The sequence below is a fragment of the Marmota monax genome, unplaced genomic scaffold (genome assembly GCF_021218885.2).
Source record: "Marmota monax isolate L192 unplaced genomic scaffold, Marmota_monax_Labrador192_F-V1.1 WCK01_AAM20220418_F8-fsc00010, whole genome shotgun sequence".
NCBI classification, from domain to species: domain Eukaryota; kingdom Metazoa; phylum Chordata; class Mammalia; order Rodentia; family Sciuridae; genus Marmota; species Marmota monax.
Window position 1 is genome coordinate 19840933 of NW_026692321.1, and position 17819 is coordinate 19858751.

The window sequence follows — 17819 nt, forward strand, 5'->3', positions numbered from 1 at the left end:
AATAAGAAGATAATCAGAAACTGTTTTGAAAATTTATAGTCCAATAAGCTAGAAAATCTTGAAGATATCAACAAATTCCTAGAGACATGGAGGAAAAATTGAACCAGGAGGACATAGAAAATTTAAACAGACTAATTTCAAGTAAGGAAATTGAAGAAGCCATCAAAAGCCTACCAACAAAGAAAAGCCCAGGATCAGATGGATTCTCAGCCAAGTTCTACCATACCCACAGATTTTAAACAATGATTACAATGAATTTAAGTATCAATAGCTGGAATAAAGAACTTTATAATTGTCCATAAATATGTATAAAAATTGATCACATCTTATTTGCTTGTATTTTACCGAGGGACAGCATTCTTACCCATAGTAACTGGATACACGTGCTTATAGTCTGATACACAGTTTAGAGTAACTAAATTTAGGGGAAAAGTGGAGATACCATTAAAAAAGACTCCTCTTGGCTCCTGCTTCTATAAATGAGCAGAAATACTTTACTATGATGACGAAGCATGAAGAATCAGTAGACGTGAAGTTAATCAAAGAGGAATGCAAATTTGTAAGACAAGATAGAAAAGATGATGTCATTCTGGGACTAGGCAGAACTAGAGAACACACACTGTATCATGGAGTGACCTGGAGCTGCAGAGGTGACTGACAGCATCCTACAATAATTATTATTCATTACAATGTAAGATGGACTAAACTCCTGGTTATCTTGGCCACATGTCAATGGCTGACACAGCAATGTCAACAAGGAAGAGGTGAGGCCCGGAGGAGCAGTTGGTAGGCTAAAAGGCAGGGTAACAAGGCGGAATCTATTATTGGTTTTGGGGGGTGGGGTAGGTGAAGGTGTAGGGTTGGACAGTTGATGGCTCTAAGAAGTAGTTCAGAGAAATGGGTATAAAAATCACCCTAATCAAAGAAACCACTAGAAGGCTGGGATTCCCAAAACATGGGCTTGGTTATCTCTTTTTTTGCAACTTGAGTAGCAAAATCTCTCCAAACTTGAGCCGTGTGCTGGACAATGTTATTGTGAAAGTCTAGGTGGCCAGCCAAGGAGTTGTGTTTGCCAAATGGAAAAGGACTAAAGTCGCATTAAAAGATACACTGTATCATACCTAGGATTTAATCTTGGCGATCTTACAATTTCAATTATGTATAATTGTTCCTGTAATGTTCCATTTGCTTTGAAATGGATATAAAGACCAGAACCAACATGCATAATTTCATCACAAGCAGCTCTGCAGTGGCCCCCCTCACTGCACTGTGACCTTGCGGGGATGGGTGCTATTCAGGGGTACCGATTTTTTTGATGTTGTAGGTGATGCTGTGGTGAAGACAGGAGAGAGTTTTCAGACAGAATATTCAAAGATGGAGGGAACATTTCCTTTGTATTTTTTAAAGAATATTTTCAGTTGTAGATGAACACAATACCTTTATTTTATTTTTTTATTTTTATGTGGTACTGAGAATCGAACCCAGTGCCTCACATGTGCTAGACAAGTGCTCTACCACTGAGCCATGACCCCGCCACTACTTTGTATTTTAATAATTGATAGATAATCTAGTCATACAAGGTATATAATTCAAATTTTAATTCTTGGAAGCAGTGATGCTATGACAATAAAGTCAGACTATGACAATGAGAACTTTACCATCTTTCTTGAGGTGGCATAATGCTGATCAGCACATATGCCCTGGGCAAGACACTCAGAGCTCGGCAGATGATTAACTTTGCCTACTTTGCTCTGTGATGAGTCCATGGTGACATCAATGAATTGAGAACTCTCAGTCCAGTTCTCTTGTTTCACAGAAGAAGAACTGGAAACTCTGGGCAAGAAGTTGCTTTCTTGATTGAGGTTCCCTATTTGCTTGTGATTGATTCTGAATTAAAAACCATTCTACATGAATTACCAAACCATCACTCTCCTTTTACTATACCACAGACTAAGTGCACACACATGCTAAATAAACATGCATACACACATGTACACGCACACACACCCCATTCATAGTGTAGAATCTAAGGTGCACTTGGCTGTTATCTACCAAACAGTGACCAACTGACTTGGTCAGAGAAAGGTGCCCGATTCGGCAGAGTGCTTGTGTGTGTGTGCTGTACTGCAGTGTGTGGCAATGCATTGATGAAGCTCTAGGGCTTCTTCACTGTTTGTTTTTTTTTTTAATTTTCTTTATTTTTTTCCACACTTTAAAAAAATTGGTGCATTAGAGTTGTACATAATCATGGGATTTGTTGTCGTAAACTTGTATGTGTGCTCTTCACAAAAATAGCAAACACTTTCCATACTTAGGCTGTGCACTGGACAGTATTAAAATGTATGGATTTTACTCTTCTAGAGAAAATTCTTCATAATGGCTTAGTTCCTTAAAGTCAATGGCGTGTGGCACTTTCTTTTTAAAGTGTGGTCTAGGAGACAGAACTTGGGTCTTATAGTCTGAAATTCTATTTCCACACATACTAAAAGTGTGATGTTGGTTGTACAACTTCCTAAGCCTCTTTGAGTCTCAGTCTCTTCACCTTTAATCCTGAGAGAACAATGGCTGCCAAATTTCTGTCATAAGGTTTTTCTGAAGATCAAATGGGCAAGAAAGAACCTTATAAGGTATAAAGTACATTTAAATGCAAGGTATTACTACTTCCAATATTATTACACAATCACCCCCCCCCCCCCCCACAGCCATCTGTGGTTTTGCTGTCCACAGTTTTACTCAAGGTCAATCAGGGTCTAAAACTATTAAATGGAAAATTCCAGAAATAAGCAATTCATAAATTTTAAATTGTATACCATTTTGAGTCGTGATGAAATCTCACATCATTCTACTGCACCCCACTGGGAATGTGAATTGTTCCTCTGTCCAGCCTCCCCACACTGTATCACCTGCAAGTTAGTCATTTAGGAGCCATCTTGGTTATCGAATTAACTGCTGTGGTCTCATGGTACTATACTGTTCAAGGAACCCTTTTTTTACTTAATAAGGGCTCTAAAGTGTAAGAGTAGTGATGAGGTAACTTGATATTTGCCAAATAGAACTTATAAAGTGGTTCCTTTAGGTGAAAAGGTGAAAGTTCTTGAGATAATAAGGAAAGAAAAATTTTTATGCTAAGATCGCTAAGCTCTACAGCAAGAATGAATCTTCTATCCATAAAACTGAGAAGAAGGGAAGAGAAATTACCACAGGTTTTGCTTTTATGTCTCTCAAACTGCAAAAGGTTTGGTCATAATATGTGATGAGTGCTTAGGATGGAAAAGATTACATGATAGAGCTTGGTACTACCTAAGGTTTCAGACATCTTACTGCGAATCTTGGAATGTATTTGCCCCAGTTAAGAAGGGACTACTATACGGGAAAGATCATGTAGGTGTAATACTTAGGCACACTGGCTCTTAGCCAAAGTGTGAAATAGGCTGGGTGGTCATAGCCCACTTTAACCTATCCCTCTTCCTAATGTCCCAGGACTTCCAGCTCCTCAGATGGAACAGCTGCATGGCAGGTGACAGAGGAAGCATTTCTGGATCCCACCCAGTGACAGCCTGAGGTTAGGCTGCCTGCCCAAGAGGGTTACTCTAGCCTCACCTGTGAGAGGTAAGCTCACTGTGGCTGTACCTTCCTCTCCTCCACAAGATGGGTGGGCAACAGGAATTCAACTAGGACAGAGGAAACAGTGAGAGACATGGGACAGTGGAAAAGAAAGAGAAGTTACTTGAGAATATGTTTTGATCTACCCAGAAACAGGAGCAGGGTGAAGGGCACACTGGATTCACATCTCCTGAGAGGAGCGCAGTGCAGAGAATGCCTACCAGGAGCATTAGCCTTTATTTGTGACACTTCCAGAAAATGCAACCAAACGGGTTTTGGCTTAGAATTCTTTCTGACAGCTTCCAGTCCATTAAAAATACAGTAAATGTCAGTGAGAATTTGCCACGGCACATTGTTTTGCCAAGAGGAAAATTTGTTAAATCAGGACATATACTTTCTTCACAAAATCATTTCAGTGGTTTATTTTCCATTTATTGCTATATAGAACACCACACACACACACACACACGAACACACACACACACAGTTCTTCTTTTAGTTTTTTTATCTTGCTGAGAAAGTCTTATCTGGGAAAGTCAATGTGAATCTCTATTTTATTCTTATTATAAATCAAAGAAATAATGTCACCACATCAAACTGAAGCCACTGTCTTAGATTGGCTACTTTTTATTTTGATTTTTTTGACCAAATAGTGCTAGATCAGGATATTATCTTAATTTTTAATGTAAAGAGAGAAGTGAATGGAGAGAAGAAAACTGGGATTTGTTGGCTTGTACCATCCCATGGTTGGCATCACATTTAATTTTATTCCATTCTTAGAATAATCCTGTAGGCATATTTCCATTTGCATTTTACAGACCAGTTCAGAAAAAGCAGCAAATTCTGCTAAGACCACAAAGCTTACAGGGACAGAAATGGGATTCTATCTCAGAAGATGCTCTTCTCATAGGCAGTGGAGAAAAGGGAGGAGGAAGTATAAAAAACCTGTTTGTTATTTTCCAGAGGAAGAGGAGTGGGTGGGAGAAAAGATGAAATAAAATTAACCTTAGGTTGATAACTGTTGGGTGACTGGTTTCATTATGCAGCTTTGCCTTTTTTGGTAGGTTTAACCATTTCCGAATCAAAGATCAAAGAAAACAGCTGCTTTATACACATTGACAACATAGAAAACATTACATACAAATAATCTTTGGTTGCTTATTGAGAAAATGATAGTTTTACAAAAAGGAGAAAGAAAAAATCTTTGATTCCTTTTGAGGTTTATTAAAGTGTAACTGGGTAGTGACTGGACATGACAGACAGCTTAACTGCTGCTCCTCAGTGACTTGACATGATAGACAGCTTAACCGCTGCTCCTCACTCCTCAGGGTGTACCTTAGCCAATGCTCCTTCAGAGATTAATTAGTCCCTGTATCATTCTGCTAACAAGACTGCAGATTATACTGTGGGATGTTGGAGATGTTCCTCATGTTGCTTCTGCCCTATTTGTAAGTCTTTCTAACATTATCAAGAACTAAAGACAGTGAATCTCACAGATGGAGGAACGAATATTTTACTACAGAAAAAGTATTGCTTTGCTTAACTTAAAAGGTTAACTTTAATTAAGACAGCGATAAAAGCTTTTAAAGAAAGAGTGACAAATATGTAAAATTACCTCCATTGCTATGGGCCATTGTCAGAGCTTCCAAAGAAGTTGCTGGAGTTATTTCTAGCTGGCAGATCATGACTTTGGCTTGGCTAATGACACTGGCTGCTTCCTTCAGGTCTTCAGTATTCAGAAGTAAATTTGCTCCTGCCACTATGACGATGATATTCTGGCCTATAAAGAAATCCTACATATTTATATTAAAACCAAGCAAAGCCAAGCAATGATATTCTGCAATGTTACAATCATCTTTATAAAGTTATTATACAAAATGTATTGTAAGTATTAATTTTGACATTTTCAGGACATTCCGGTTAAATTTTGCGTTTCAAATGTATCTTTTAGAATGTCTCTTGAGACTCACATTATTCAGATTACTTTTTTTAGGAGACACAGTTTTGCTATGTTTTCTAGATTGGCCTTGAACTCCTGGGCTTAAGCCATCCTCCTCCCTTGGCCTCCTGAATAGCAGGGACTACAAGTGTGTGCTACCAGGCCTGGCTTATTCTGATTACTTTGAACAAAATTTTTAAAAGGTTTCCCTTATTAATATTCCTATGTATAAAGAATGCTAGTTAATACATTTTATAAAACATACTTAAAAATTTACTTAATGGGAAATGCTAATAAATATATATGACAAAGATTCTGAATTATAAATGACAGATGCCATATAGATGAGTAAAATAGGAATAAACTTGTATAAGCTTAAAACTAATGCTCTATTGTACGAAAAAATAGTTGATGTATGAACCCAATGGTATTCTAAGAGGTAATTCTGTCAATCCAAACACATTTTATTCTATCTAGCAGACAGAAAATTGTACCAGATAGAAGACTATCTAGCCTATGCTATACCAGAACAAATTGAGGCGACAGGACCAAGGAATTGATACATTCCTATCACCTGGGCCCACTCTCTGTAATCCCCCAACATGGTGGAGGGGCAGTGGTGCATTTCTCTCAGGTGAACTCTTAAGAGCTGTGTTCTCCAACACAGTATTACAGTAGCACATGTGGCCATTAAACACTTGGAATGTGGCTAGTCTCAATTGAAACTGTGCTTTAAGTAAAAAATACACACAGTGGATTTCAGACAGTACTGAGAAAAGGAGGTAAAAATCTCAACTTTTAAAACATTAAAAAGGTTTTAAATTTCAAATGACACTTTTGAATACATTTTGAAATGGTAATATTTTGGATTTTGTGGCTAAGTAAACAGTGTCAAAATTAAGTTTACCTGTTTTTTTTTTTAACTTTTTAAAATGTGGCTCCTGGACAATTTAAAATCCCCCCTGTGGCCTGCATCTTCTTTTTGTTGGACGGCACTGATCTAGGGGAATGCGTTGCAACAGGCATTTTTTGTGCTCCAGGCTGCTCGTGATGATCTTGTATAGACATGACCTAAAATTACCTCTCAGCACAGAACAAATTCTAGCCTATCATCTTACCACAGATGTGTTTGTTGGCCAGGAGGAGGAGGACTTAATAAAGTGGGGATGGTTTAGCACAAACCCAACCTCGGTCCTGGAAAAAATTCAAAGTACCCACTTGCTGAAAGACAGCATCTCTGCTTCCTGCACTGGCCTCATTCTCTCTGTTGGAGGCAACTGTAGCCTCTGTGTTCTGACCTCCAAATCTGCATTTCAGGACTGGCCTTAGCTACTGAGCAACAAGCTCAAGACTACAGCTGTCTATTTTGTGGCTCACTCTTTCATCCCTCAAGTTGAACTTTCAAAATGCAACTCAGGATTTTATCTTGCGTACTCAATCTCTCGACGAAAGGAACCAAGTGTCCCATTTTTGCATTTGTCCTAGGTCTTCTGCAGTCCCTACTCTTTTTTTTTTTTTTAAACATTTTTATTCATTGTTGATGATTTTTTTAATGTTTATTTTTTAGTTTTAGGTAGACACAATATCTTTATTTTATTTTTATGTGGTGCTGAGAATTGAACCTAGTGCCTCACACGTGCAAGGCAAGCGCCCTACCACTGAGCCCCTGCCCCAGCCCTTGCAGTCCCTACTCTTAAAGGCACTGCCACCCTAAGAACCAGGCAAAGTCTACCATAATAGGCACTGATACATAATGTGAAATTATACCTCTGCATGGAAAATGCAGGTTTTGTTTCACAGGTAAAGAAAAGAAAACTTGAAGCTATCCCTGGAACAAAATAAAAGGTTTAAGACAAGGAATGAGCTGATGTTGGCAGCAATAATTACTTAAGAGATAGCTTAAAGTAATGAACACAGACTTTCTATTGTTTGAGTGAAAACTTTGATCTACTGTCTTTAAATGGAATTTTAAAAATTATTGAAGCTCTAGGATCACTTGAGTTAAAAATCCCACACCTTCTATGCAAAGTGATATTGTAAAACTGCGTCACATTAGTCCCCTTTTCTCTGTGGTTTTACTTTGCATGGTTTCAGTTACTGTGATCAAACATGGTCCAAATATATTAAATACAAAATTCCAGAAATAAACAATTCATAGGTTTTAAATTGCATGTTATTCTGAGTAGCATAACGAAACCCTATTTCACCGGGCTCCAGCCCATCTGGGATGTGGATCATCCCTTTGTCCAGTGTCTTGCCCATACATACTACCCACCAGGGTAGTGTTTGATTTTCCTATCAATTGTTGAGACCTTGCAGTGGTCAAATAACCTTTACACAGTAGCCTAAAGCTACAATGCCTACGTCATTCATCTCACTTTGTCTTATCACACAGGCACTGTGTCATCCACATCATCACCCAAGGGGTGAGTATAGCACATAAGATTTTGAAATAGAGAGACTACATTCATATCAATTTTATCATAGAAAATTGTTATACAATCTCTGTTATTTTTAGTTATTCTTGTTCATCTCTTGCTGGTCCTAATTTATAAAATAAATTTTATCATTGGCATATATGTATAAGAAAAAAAACATGGTTTATATCGGGCTCAGTACTACCCACAGTTTCAGGAATCCACTGGGTGTCTTGAAATGTATTCCCCCACAGATAAAGGGGGGTGCTGTGCAAATAAAGAAATATCTTGATAAATCCTAATCTAACACAAAACACACTGACTGCCTATAATGTCTAACTAGGTCTGTCCTAGGTGCCCATGAAATGCTTGGTCTTTTTAAAAAATCTGTGTAGGTGTTTTTATACTTAAAACAGTTGGCAGAAATTATGAAAACCTAACTTGAAGGCAATCACTTTTTTTTTGGTAGTCACTGTTTTTAAAGATTAATGTTTTAATTGTGGTAAAGCCTCGAGGTGCACTTACTTGTATAGACTTTTGAAATCTGATTGCTGTTTAAAGAGCAGACAAAATTGAACACTAACGATAAGTTAGAAGTGATTAGTTGCTGCCATTTACTCAGTGAAGATTCTATAAATATGATCCAGCAAACTTTCTTTTGCACCTATTTACATTTACTTACTGAGTGTAACGGAAATAACAGATGAATACTTGACTGCTTTTAGAGACAAATGTCAATTCTGAGTTCACATGAAGGATGATGGGAACATAACAGAATACAAATATTTGGGGGAATTATAATGCTTCGTATGTGTCAGATGAGTAATGACATATTTAAGCAATCAATATGGGGAGTATAAAAAGGAAAACATATTTGGATTGGAAAATTCACATTAGGCTGTGAAATGGTGGGTGGGTAAGAGGTCCATAGGACTGGAAGCAGTGAGTGCTTCCAATCTAGCTCTGGAGATGAACTATCCGTTTTAGGAAATGACGCTCTAATATGCGAAACACATACCTTCATCATTGACAATTATAGAAGCAGCTCCTGTAGCAGCATCTTTAGTCTGATATGTAAATTCTACAAGAAAAGAAAAAGAAAATTACAATCACGTACATACAGCCTGGCATGGATAACTTATTTTAACAATTTCAATGCAACACTAATCCTCGAAAAAAACTTTTTAACCTTTAACCATCTGGAATGAGTTAAAAAATAAGTAACTAGTGCTAATTTATACCCATCACCTATACAATGAGGAAAATAGACATCTTTACATTTAGCAGCACCTTTTCTGTGCATTAATAACAACCTATCAAACCAGCCCCACTTCCAGTTCCCCAAATTACTCATAATTGTATACATATGCATTTTTCTAGATCAACACATTTCTTTTCTTCACTGAAAAAACGACAGACTTGAGATAAAAAACCAAAAGGTCGAACATATAAAATGAACTTGTTTTATTTTCTTCATTCTCATAAGCTTTCATCTGGTCAAGAATTGTGGTCTGGCATGTAAACATAAATGTTGATCAGGCAGCCTCTGGCAGTAGGAAAGAGCTCAGAACTGGAAACAAAAGACCTCCATTCTAGATCTGGCTCTAGTTCCAACTTGCTGCATGCTCTTGAAAAGCCAGAGAACCTTTCTGACCTTCCATTTTTCCCTTCTGTGATCACGGTTCAGCCTTGATGATATCTGTGATCGGTTTCAGCTTTAACAATAACACTTTTCTTAAAATATCTTTTGTGAACTTATCACTTGGTTTTCCTTGTCATTTGTCCATGAGATGAAGGTTCATAACCTCCCACCTGATTCCTGTCTGGAGGAATGTACATTAAAGAACCAGGAGACATTTAAATAAGACCAGACAAAGCTGTGCATACAAATTCTATGGCCACCAGAGGAGGATGTAATAATTCTATTCCATGTTCAATTTTATTGAAACAAGATCACAGAAGAAACTTATAAAAATTCACTTTTAAAAAAGATGAAAATTTACCTGTAGAAATATCATTCTGTTTTAAGTTTTCTATATAATCATTGCCAAAAGAATCCTTGCCAACCTATGCCAAAGAAATGGTGAACGTTAGATCTTTTACATTTAGTAAAATGCTATAGTGTAGTTTTTAGAACACTTAGCATTTTAAAAGGGCATATCTGCACAGTACTTTATAAACATTAACTAATTAATCTTCTTAATTTAAGATGGGAGACTTGATTTCAGCCCAAAGAATTGTTATATACTGTATTAATGTTTCACTTATATCCCACCTAAAATGTGACATATTTAACGTGAATCACAAGTTCTAGAGCTTCCTTCTCCTTTTGATCTGTTCATCTGACAATTCCCATTGAGACAGAGCCATCCTCCATCATCAATCTTCAATATTTATGAGAGTTTACTATAAATGAGGGCATCTTTGAAATGACTTGCCTGATATTCTAGAATCTCTCTATCTTTTCCCTGACCTTGACATGGGAGACAAAGAGAAGGGAATTTTAATAGCTCTTGCTAAACTGGGTAACTTGGTATAGTGGAATACTATTGTTTCTACATGCTACTTACCATCTCTCTATTAATGGCCCTTTGATTTTTTTCTTTACACCTCTATTTCTTTTTCATTCATAGACAATCTAAGAAGGTTGTCCAAGGGTCCCAGGCCTGATTAAAAAAGCAAGTACTACTACTCTGAGTGGGTGTATGACCCAAATTAGTTCACTAAGAGTCAATCCTGGGGATTTTATGGAGACCTCGAGGGAAGACAAGTCTTCCTCCAGTGGGAATGCTAACTATGAGATACCGTAATCCTGGAGCCCCTGGCTCACCATGTGCAGCCAGCCTACATGGAAACAGACACATAGCAGACAGGGGAAGGTGAAGACACGGGAAGATACAAACTCCTAATAGACTAATGGGCGCCTAAGCTGCCCTAAGCCAGCTCTGCCACGGGGCATTTCAGTTATATAAGCCATTTCACTCCTTTATAGTTTTTTTTCTTAAGCTATTTTGAATTGGTTGTTTATTGTATTGTCCAAAAAGTCCTGACTAGTCTAGAGGGCTAGTCCGCTTGCTCTGACCCTGAACCATAACTCGAGTGGTTGTGCTTCTGTCGGGATCCTCAGACCAACCTACTGCTTTGTGGCCCACTTTGGTCACTGGGTCTCTCTGTCAGAATGAGTGTGAATCCTAATCATCTGGTTAGTTCCCTAGCTCATCTGCCTAGTCAACCATCCCCAGAGGCCAGGCCTTTAGGTCTAGGCTCAAGCCCAGAAGACACTGCAAGGCCTGTGACATCAGCTACTTCCCATTCACATCCCTATTGCCAGTTCTGGCTTCCTGGTGCTGTGATGGCTGCATGCTCTGGCATCCCCTGTCATGCCACTCTGATATACAGCCACTTGTCTGACTGCCACCTTGGCTGGATCTTGGCCTGACTTCTAAGTTGAGTCCATAGCAGAAATTATAAACTGGTGGGTGAGAGTTGAATCTGACACTTAGATGCATCTTGTTGGTCCTACTATTTTTTAAGATATACTTTATTTTTAAAGGCAGTTTTAGGTTATTAGCAAAAGTAAGTGTTAAGTACAGAAAGTTCCCATGTACCTGCTGTCCCTCCCATCGCCCGGTCCTGCATCCCTTGTCATCAACATTCTGCACCAGAGTGGCATCTTTGTTAAAACTGATGAACCTACACCAAAACATCATTATCTCTCAAACTCCACAGTTTACATGGGGTTCACTTTTTGTGTTATATACACTCTTTGTGTATCCTGTAGGTTTGGATGAGGGTATAATGACAGATACCCACCATTATAGTATCATAAAGGATAGGGTAAGTATCATTCCCCTAAAAATCCTCTGGTCTCTGTCTATTCATCCCTCCCTCTCTCAGCCCCTGGCAACCAGTGATCTTTTCACTGTCTCTGGAGTTTTGACTTTTCCAAAATGTCATATTGTCAGAATCACACAGTGTGTAGCCTTTTCAGACAGGCTTCTTTCATTTAGTAATATGCATCTGAGGTCCCTCTGTATCTTTATGTGGCTTATGCACATTCCTTTTTAGAGCTAAATAATATTCAGTTGTCTGGATGGACCATATTTTATTCCTCATTTACCTGCTGAAGGATATCTTATTAGCGTCCAGGTTTTGGCAAATATGAATAAAGCTGCTGCAAACTTCCAAGTGTAGGTTTGTGTGTGATTGCCTTGCTATTTAAAAAAATTTTTTTTAAACCTGGTGCTGTGGATTGAACTCAGAGCTTGTGTATGCTAAGCACATGCCCCATCACTGAGCCCCTCAGTCCCTTATTTTAAATTTAATCAGCAATCATATTTAAATATTAAGAGATTACACAAAACAGATTTCCAGGAGGTCCTGAAAATCCAGAGATTCTGGTGACACTGGGTTCACACTCCTACAAGGCAGGAACTAAGAGGTGATGGCCCCCAAAGTAGGCACAGGTTCTCAAGTTCACTCAGCCCTACTTGGCCTACACAGCTCCTGTTACCTGCCTGGTTCCCCAGGCCCTAGGCTTGCCACCTCTTCACGGTACTTCTAGTTTTCTGTTCTGCAAGCAGCACTAAGATTTCCTGGTGAATATGTTCCTTCACAGAAAACTGTTTCATTTTGGAGCTATCAAGAAACATGGGGATTTACTTAGGTTAAGATCCTAGGGAGTCAGATATTGTGGCGCACACCTATAATTCCAGCCACTTGGGAGGCTGAGACAGAAGGATCGTAAGTTCAAATCCAGCTTTAGCACAAGCAAGGCACTAAGCAACTCAGTGAGACCCTGTCTCTAAATAAAATACAAAATAGGGATGGGGGTGTGGCTCAATTGTTGAGTGCCCCTGAGTCCAATCCCTGGTACCAGCCCCCCCCACCCCCCCCCCCCCGAAAAAGATCCAGGGAATGTGGATAAAATGGTCTGAGCAAACTTTGGGATCACCTAGACCAGGGGGTTGGAAACTCCTTTAATGAAGGGCCAGGCAGTATATATTCCAGGTGTTATGGGCCACATGATTTCTTTTGTAAGTATTCAACTCTCTGTTATAGTGTGAAAGTAGCCAAAAGACAATCTGAGACAAATGGGTGTGGCTGTGTTCTAATCAAGCTTTCTTTACAAAACTAGGCAGGTAGGTAGGATTTGCTCTGTGGGCTACAGTTTCTTGATTCCTGACTTTTGCTGAGGCTGGTTCTGAACATGCAATCCTCCTGCCTCAGCCTCCTGAGTCACTGGGATTACAGGCGTGTGCCACCGTGCTCGTCTGATTCCTGATTTAACTGCCATATCTGATACCTTCTTCCTTAAAGAACACTCTTCCTTTTGATCTTTTTCTGGCCTAAATGCTGATTAGGCAACAATCTCAAACAATGTATAATAACTTCTTACCAGCAGAATTCAATATGTACAGGGAAGTATAACCCATATAGCAAGTACTGTCATGGGGAGGGTTCCCTGTTGGAAGGAGCTCATCTATCAGAGGTTTCCCTGATGGAGGCCAGTTATTTATTTGCTAGGTGAATGCAAAGGGATCTCGTTCAACAGGTTAAAGATTCATGCCAGAAACTAAATCTTTGTTCTCTCATCTTACTTTATATAATAACTCTCTCCTGTGGGCAATCAAGGTGTCACACAGCTGGGAAAAATGTCCCTATAAAAACATGGCAGGGATTAGGAAAAGGCCATTCATTCCTAGGCATGAAGAGCTTGATAGAAATTAGAGCAATGAAACTTTTCTTCTCCTTTTTAACAGTTTTATGCAAGCAAACTCTATTAAAGGTGAACATCAAGGGCAGCCCTAGCAAGTGGAGGTGATGATACAGACATTACGGAGTTTAGGGGATTAGGAAGAATGTTTCAGAGCAGAAGGAAACCATAGAGCCTGCAGCTTTGCCGTCAAGAAACTGATCATCAAGGAATAAGAAATACAGAGGCACTGTACAGGTGGCATAGCATGTGCATCAGAGGCGTAATTAGGAAGAGATTTCATGCTCAGGGTGCACTTTGGAGGCTTGCTGTAACTGAATCTTACTTAGAGGCTGCCATCTCTGTCTTCTTCCTGCTCAGGGAATGACTTGATTTCTATATCCCTTGGTGATGGTTATCATTTCTGATTTATTCCAACATGGATTCCCTGACAAATCTGTTTGGCTGGTCTAGTTTTAAACTCTTAAGTGAAACAAAACATTTTGCTTTTGCGGCTTAGTGGTAGAGCTCTTGCCTAGCATGTCTGAGGCACTGGGTTCGATTCTCAGCACTGTGTATAAATAAATAAAAATGAATAAAATTAAAGTCCATCAACATCTAAGAAAATATTTTTAAAAATTTTTTGCTTTTGTTTCTTCGATATTCCATTGTTAAAAACAGAAATCAGATAACTAAAAACATAGTGGAAAAGTAATGACACTGCTAAGGATTAAGAGAAGTCAACCCTAGTGCCATTAATTTTGCATCTAGTCATGGTGACCCATTATAAAATAAAATGAGGAATAAAAAGCCTAAAAATAGGAAGGTGATTTTTTTCATTTGTGTTATGAAAACCAGAATCCTTTTCCTGCTAGCTGTGTGATTTGGGGCAAGCCAATTTAATTCTCTCTAGGCCTCAGTTTCCTTATCTAAAAATCACAAGTTTGCTGTGAGGAGACAAGAAAAAAAAACTATATGAAAACATACTTAGAATTGTAAGGGATTAGGGAAGGCTTCTGTGCTACTATCCTCCTCCTCCTCCTGAGGGCAGTGAGGCTGAGGCTGCTTCTCTGGGGGTTGGGGGAAGGGGACAGGACTACTGTTGCTTGATTTTCCTCCACTCCCAGTGCTGGGGATTGAACCCAGCACTTCATACATACTTGGCAAGTGCTCTACAAACAAGAATTCCACCAACCCTGAATTCTAACTTAAAAACCACTTTCCCTCCATCTGGTTCCAATTCTTCCAGTTCCCTGTTTTCAAACAGAAGAACACTTGGTCATGGAAGCAAGTACTTATGAGGTTACATTATTATTATTATTCTAATAAAAACACAATAACTGCTATTAATGATTTGGTGTAATTAATACTGTTCAATGCAATCACTTATCTTTATTTTTATGAGAATAATATCGCCAACTGGCAGCATCTGTGCCTTGGGCATCAGGAAAAATCTTTAAGTGTTAAGTGGATCGAACTCACACATTAACATGTGGACAAGAGCAATGGAAATCTGTGTCCTTTTTAAAATGCTCCTTTTCCTTTCTGCATTATAGGGTCGCACAGATAATACATGTAATGTTATATTGAAAGAATGCCCTCTTCCCTAATTCTTCACCTTCAGAACCTTTTACACATTTATTTACTCATTTATACTTCTGGAATTACTATTTTAAAAAAAGTTGAGAGAAGGGTATACCTCCCTATCCCTTTTGCTTCCTTTGACTCAAATTTAAGCTTCTTTCCCAGTTATTGGAAGTTGATAACCAAAAGTCAGAGGAGTAGAATCCAAGCAAAGGCTTTGTTTCCTGCCAACGAGAGCTGAGAGTATCTTGAAAAACATGGTGAATATCACAAATGGGAGTTCTGACAAAGGAAGCTGGTATTAATGAACTTAATATAAGATGATTTTAAAGAAATCTTTGGAGGGCTTCTTCTGTTTCCCCGGTCACACTTTGGCCATCAAGTTGATAAGAAAACTTTAAATGTAAGCATCTTGGCCATGAGGCAAATGGTGCATATGGGAGTCAGGAAACTTGGAGTCTAATTTCAGTTCTGCCATTATCAAGCTAATTAAAATTCTTTGCATTTTGCCTCAAATTGTTCTGTCTGAGCCAGGCTGTAGGGTGGGGGACTGGTGTGAATTCTCTCTGGCAGGCAGGAAACCAATGGTTCTCAACCTTGTCTGCACATTGGCATGTGTCCGTCCGGGAACTTATACAAGTCCTGACGCTCTGGTTACACCCCAGATCCATTAACTCAGACTCTGCAGCTGTGACTGTGGCAGGCTCCCCAGGTGATGATACTAGGTGGTCCAAGTGGAGGACCACTGGATTGCAGAAAGCTGAACAAGTGTCTCTAAAGCTTTTGTTTGGAATAGATGATGAAGGAGCGTTCAGCCTGGTGGTTCTGTGCTGGTAACTCTGCTAAGTGGGAGAAGGAGAAGAGTGGCTTTCGGAATCTGCTGGGGTGAGGGGCCCAGCAGGCTCCAACACTAGGATCAACATATGGTGCAGCATAGAAGTTTCCTTAGCTAGTGTTTGCTGACCCAGGTCTCAATTTCAAGTAGCCCAGGTGTGCCACCCCTTGCTTCTTTTGCTTCCATCTTTCTAAAATTCATATTTATCACACTCCCCCGGGGGGGAAAAAAAATTCTGTTTTTCACAGTGGTCCACAGAAAGGAACTATGAACTTGACATTATCACTTGATTGTGTTAGAATACAATGTGAGTACAAAGTCATGTTTATTTCCTTGTCTTCACTTCTGAGGACTCAGGAGTCATTTCTTTTCTCCTTCACCTACTCAAGCCTGACTTGTTTTCAAGCAGCAATTGAAGGTCGACCTTCCTCCCTATTTTGGCTCTCATTAATCCTCTCATTTCTGGTACTCCTACAGCATTCTTAATCAGTGCCATAATTTATTCAATGCCATCAGATATTCTTCGCAATTTCGTATTTGTCAGTTTAGGCTTCCTAAACCTTGCTGAAGACCCTAGCCTGAAATATTGGGAACCCTTCCCAAGCCTGTATACTAGAGGTGTTCCTATTAGGAATGGACCATCTTGATTACCTTTCTGTTCATTTTTCTTGGACCCATCTTGTTCCTGAAGGGACATGACTACAATTACTCCCGTATTCTAGTTGTGGCTGCAGGATGTTCTACAAGGTTCTGTTCCTACGGGCCCTCTTGAAGGCACCCTCACACTCTTTTGGCTGCAGCAGTGAAATTCTGTTGGGCAGAAAGATTCTTGAAAACTCATATAACCTGAGGTAGCTTATCTGTGTATGGCTGTTCCAGGCGAAAAAGGCTAGATCATCTATGGTTTCTTCTGTGGACAAGGATTTAAGCCAAGGCAACTCACAGAACCTAACTGGCACCTCAGGAAACCCTAGGCCCAGCTCTGCTCTGAGTACTATAGAGCAGCGTCAGCCAATGGCAGTTGGTATAGTGGTGATGTGCTTTACATCACAGGCCCTAGAAATACAGCCTGTGTGTTTGAGACATCCAGTTTTTAGTTTTGTTTTAATTACATTGAAATCTAAATGGCCACATATAGCTGGTGGCCACTGTACTTGACAATGCAGCAAGGTTCATGGAAGACAAAAGAGCTGTATTTACAGAAGCAAGGGTGCTTCCTCCAGCAGAGCTGCTTCTTTCAATCGACCACTGCAGGTTCTCTGGCAGTGAGGCTGGGCCTCAGTGTGGCTTCTGCCTTCCAGAACTATGCTCAGTACTGAGGAGGGAAACTTCAGTTAGCTCTCTGATACTAAACTACTAAACATTTCTACATTTTTTCTTTTGGTACTGAGACTGGACCCAGGAGTACTTTACCACTGAGCTATTTCCCTAGTCCTTTTTAATTTTAATTCAATACAAGGTCTCACTAAGTTGCTTAGGACCTAAGTTATTGAGGCTGGCCTTGAACCTGCAATTCTCCTGCCTCGGCCTCCGGAGTTGTGGGGATTACAGGCAAATGCCACTGTGCCCAGAAAATTTCTACTTTTAAAATGATTGCAAAAATGGTTCTTTAGGCTGCTTGGAATCCTTGAAAGGCAGACCCCATCTAGTAATTCCATCCTTCAATAAATATTCAAGGTAAATAAAACAGAAAGGACTAAGGTATCTTGCCCAAGGTCACATGAAATTGAATACTTTGCTGAAGAA

The 17819-nt window shown here is 39.3% G+C and overlaps 1 protein-coding gene across 5 annotated transcripts in view; it reads right to left on the reverse strand.

The window, feature by feature from the left end:
* The window catches only part of Rbks (ribokinase), an 86853-nt gene that overhangs the window by 45882 nt on the left and 23152 nt on the right, over positions 1–17819 (reverse strand). For all 5 annotated transcript variants that reach the window (XR_009226560.1, XR_009226559.1, XM_046441535.2 and 2 more), the window contains exons 3-5: positions 9963–10026; positions 8978–9040; positions 5219–5383 (exon numbers count right to left, since the gene is read on the reverse strand). Coding sequence is in view for 3 of the 5 variants with exons in the window: in XM_046441535.2 (XP_046297491.1) it covers positions 5219–5383; positions 8978–9040; positions 9963–10026 (292 nt within the window). In the remaining 2 variants the exon portion in view is untranslated. The remainder of the gene's footprint in view (positions 1–5218; positions 5384–8977; positions 9041–9962; positions 10027–17819) is intronic.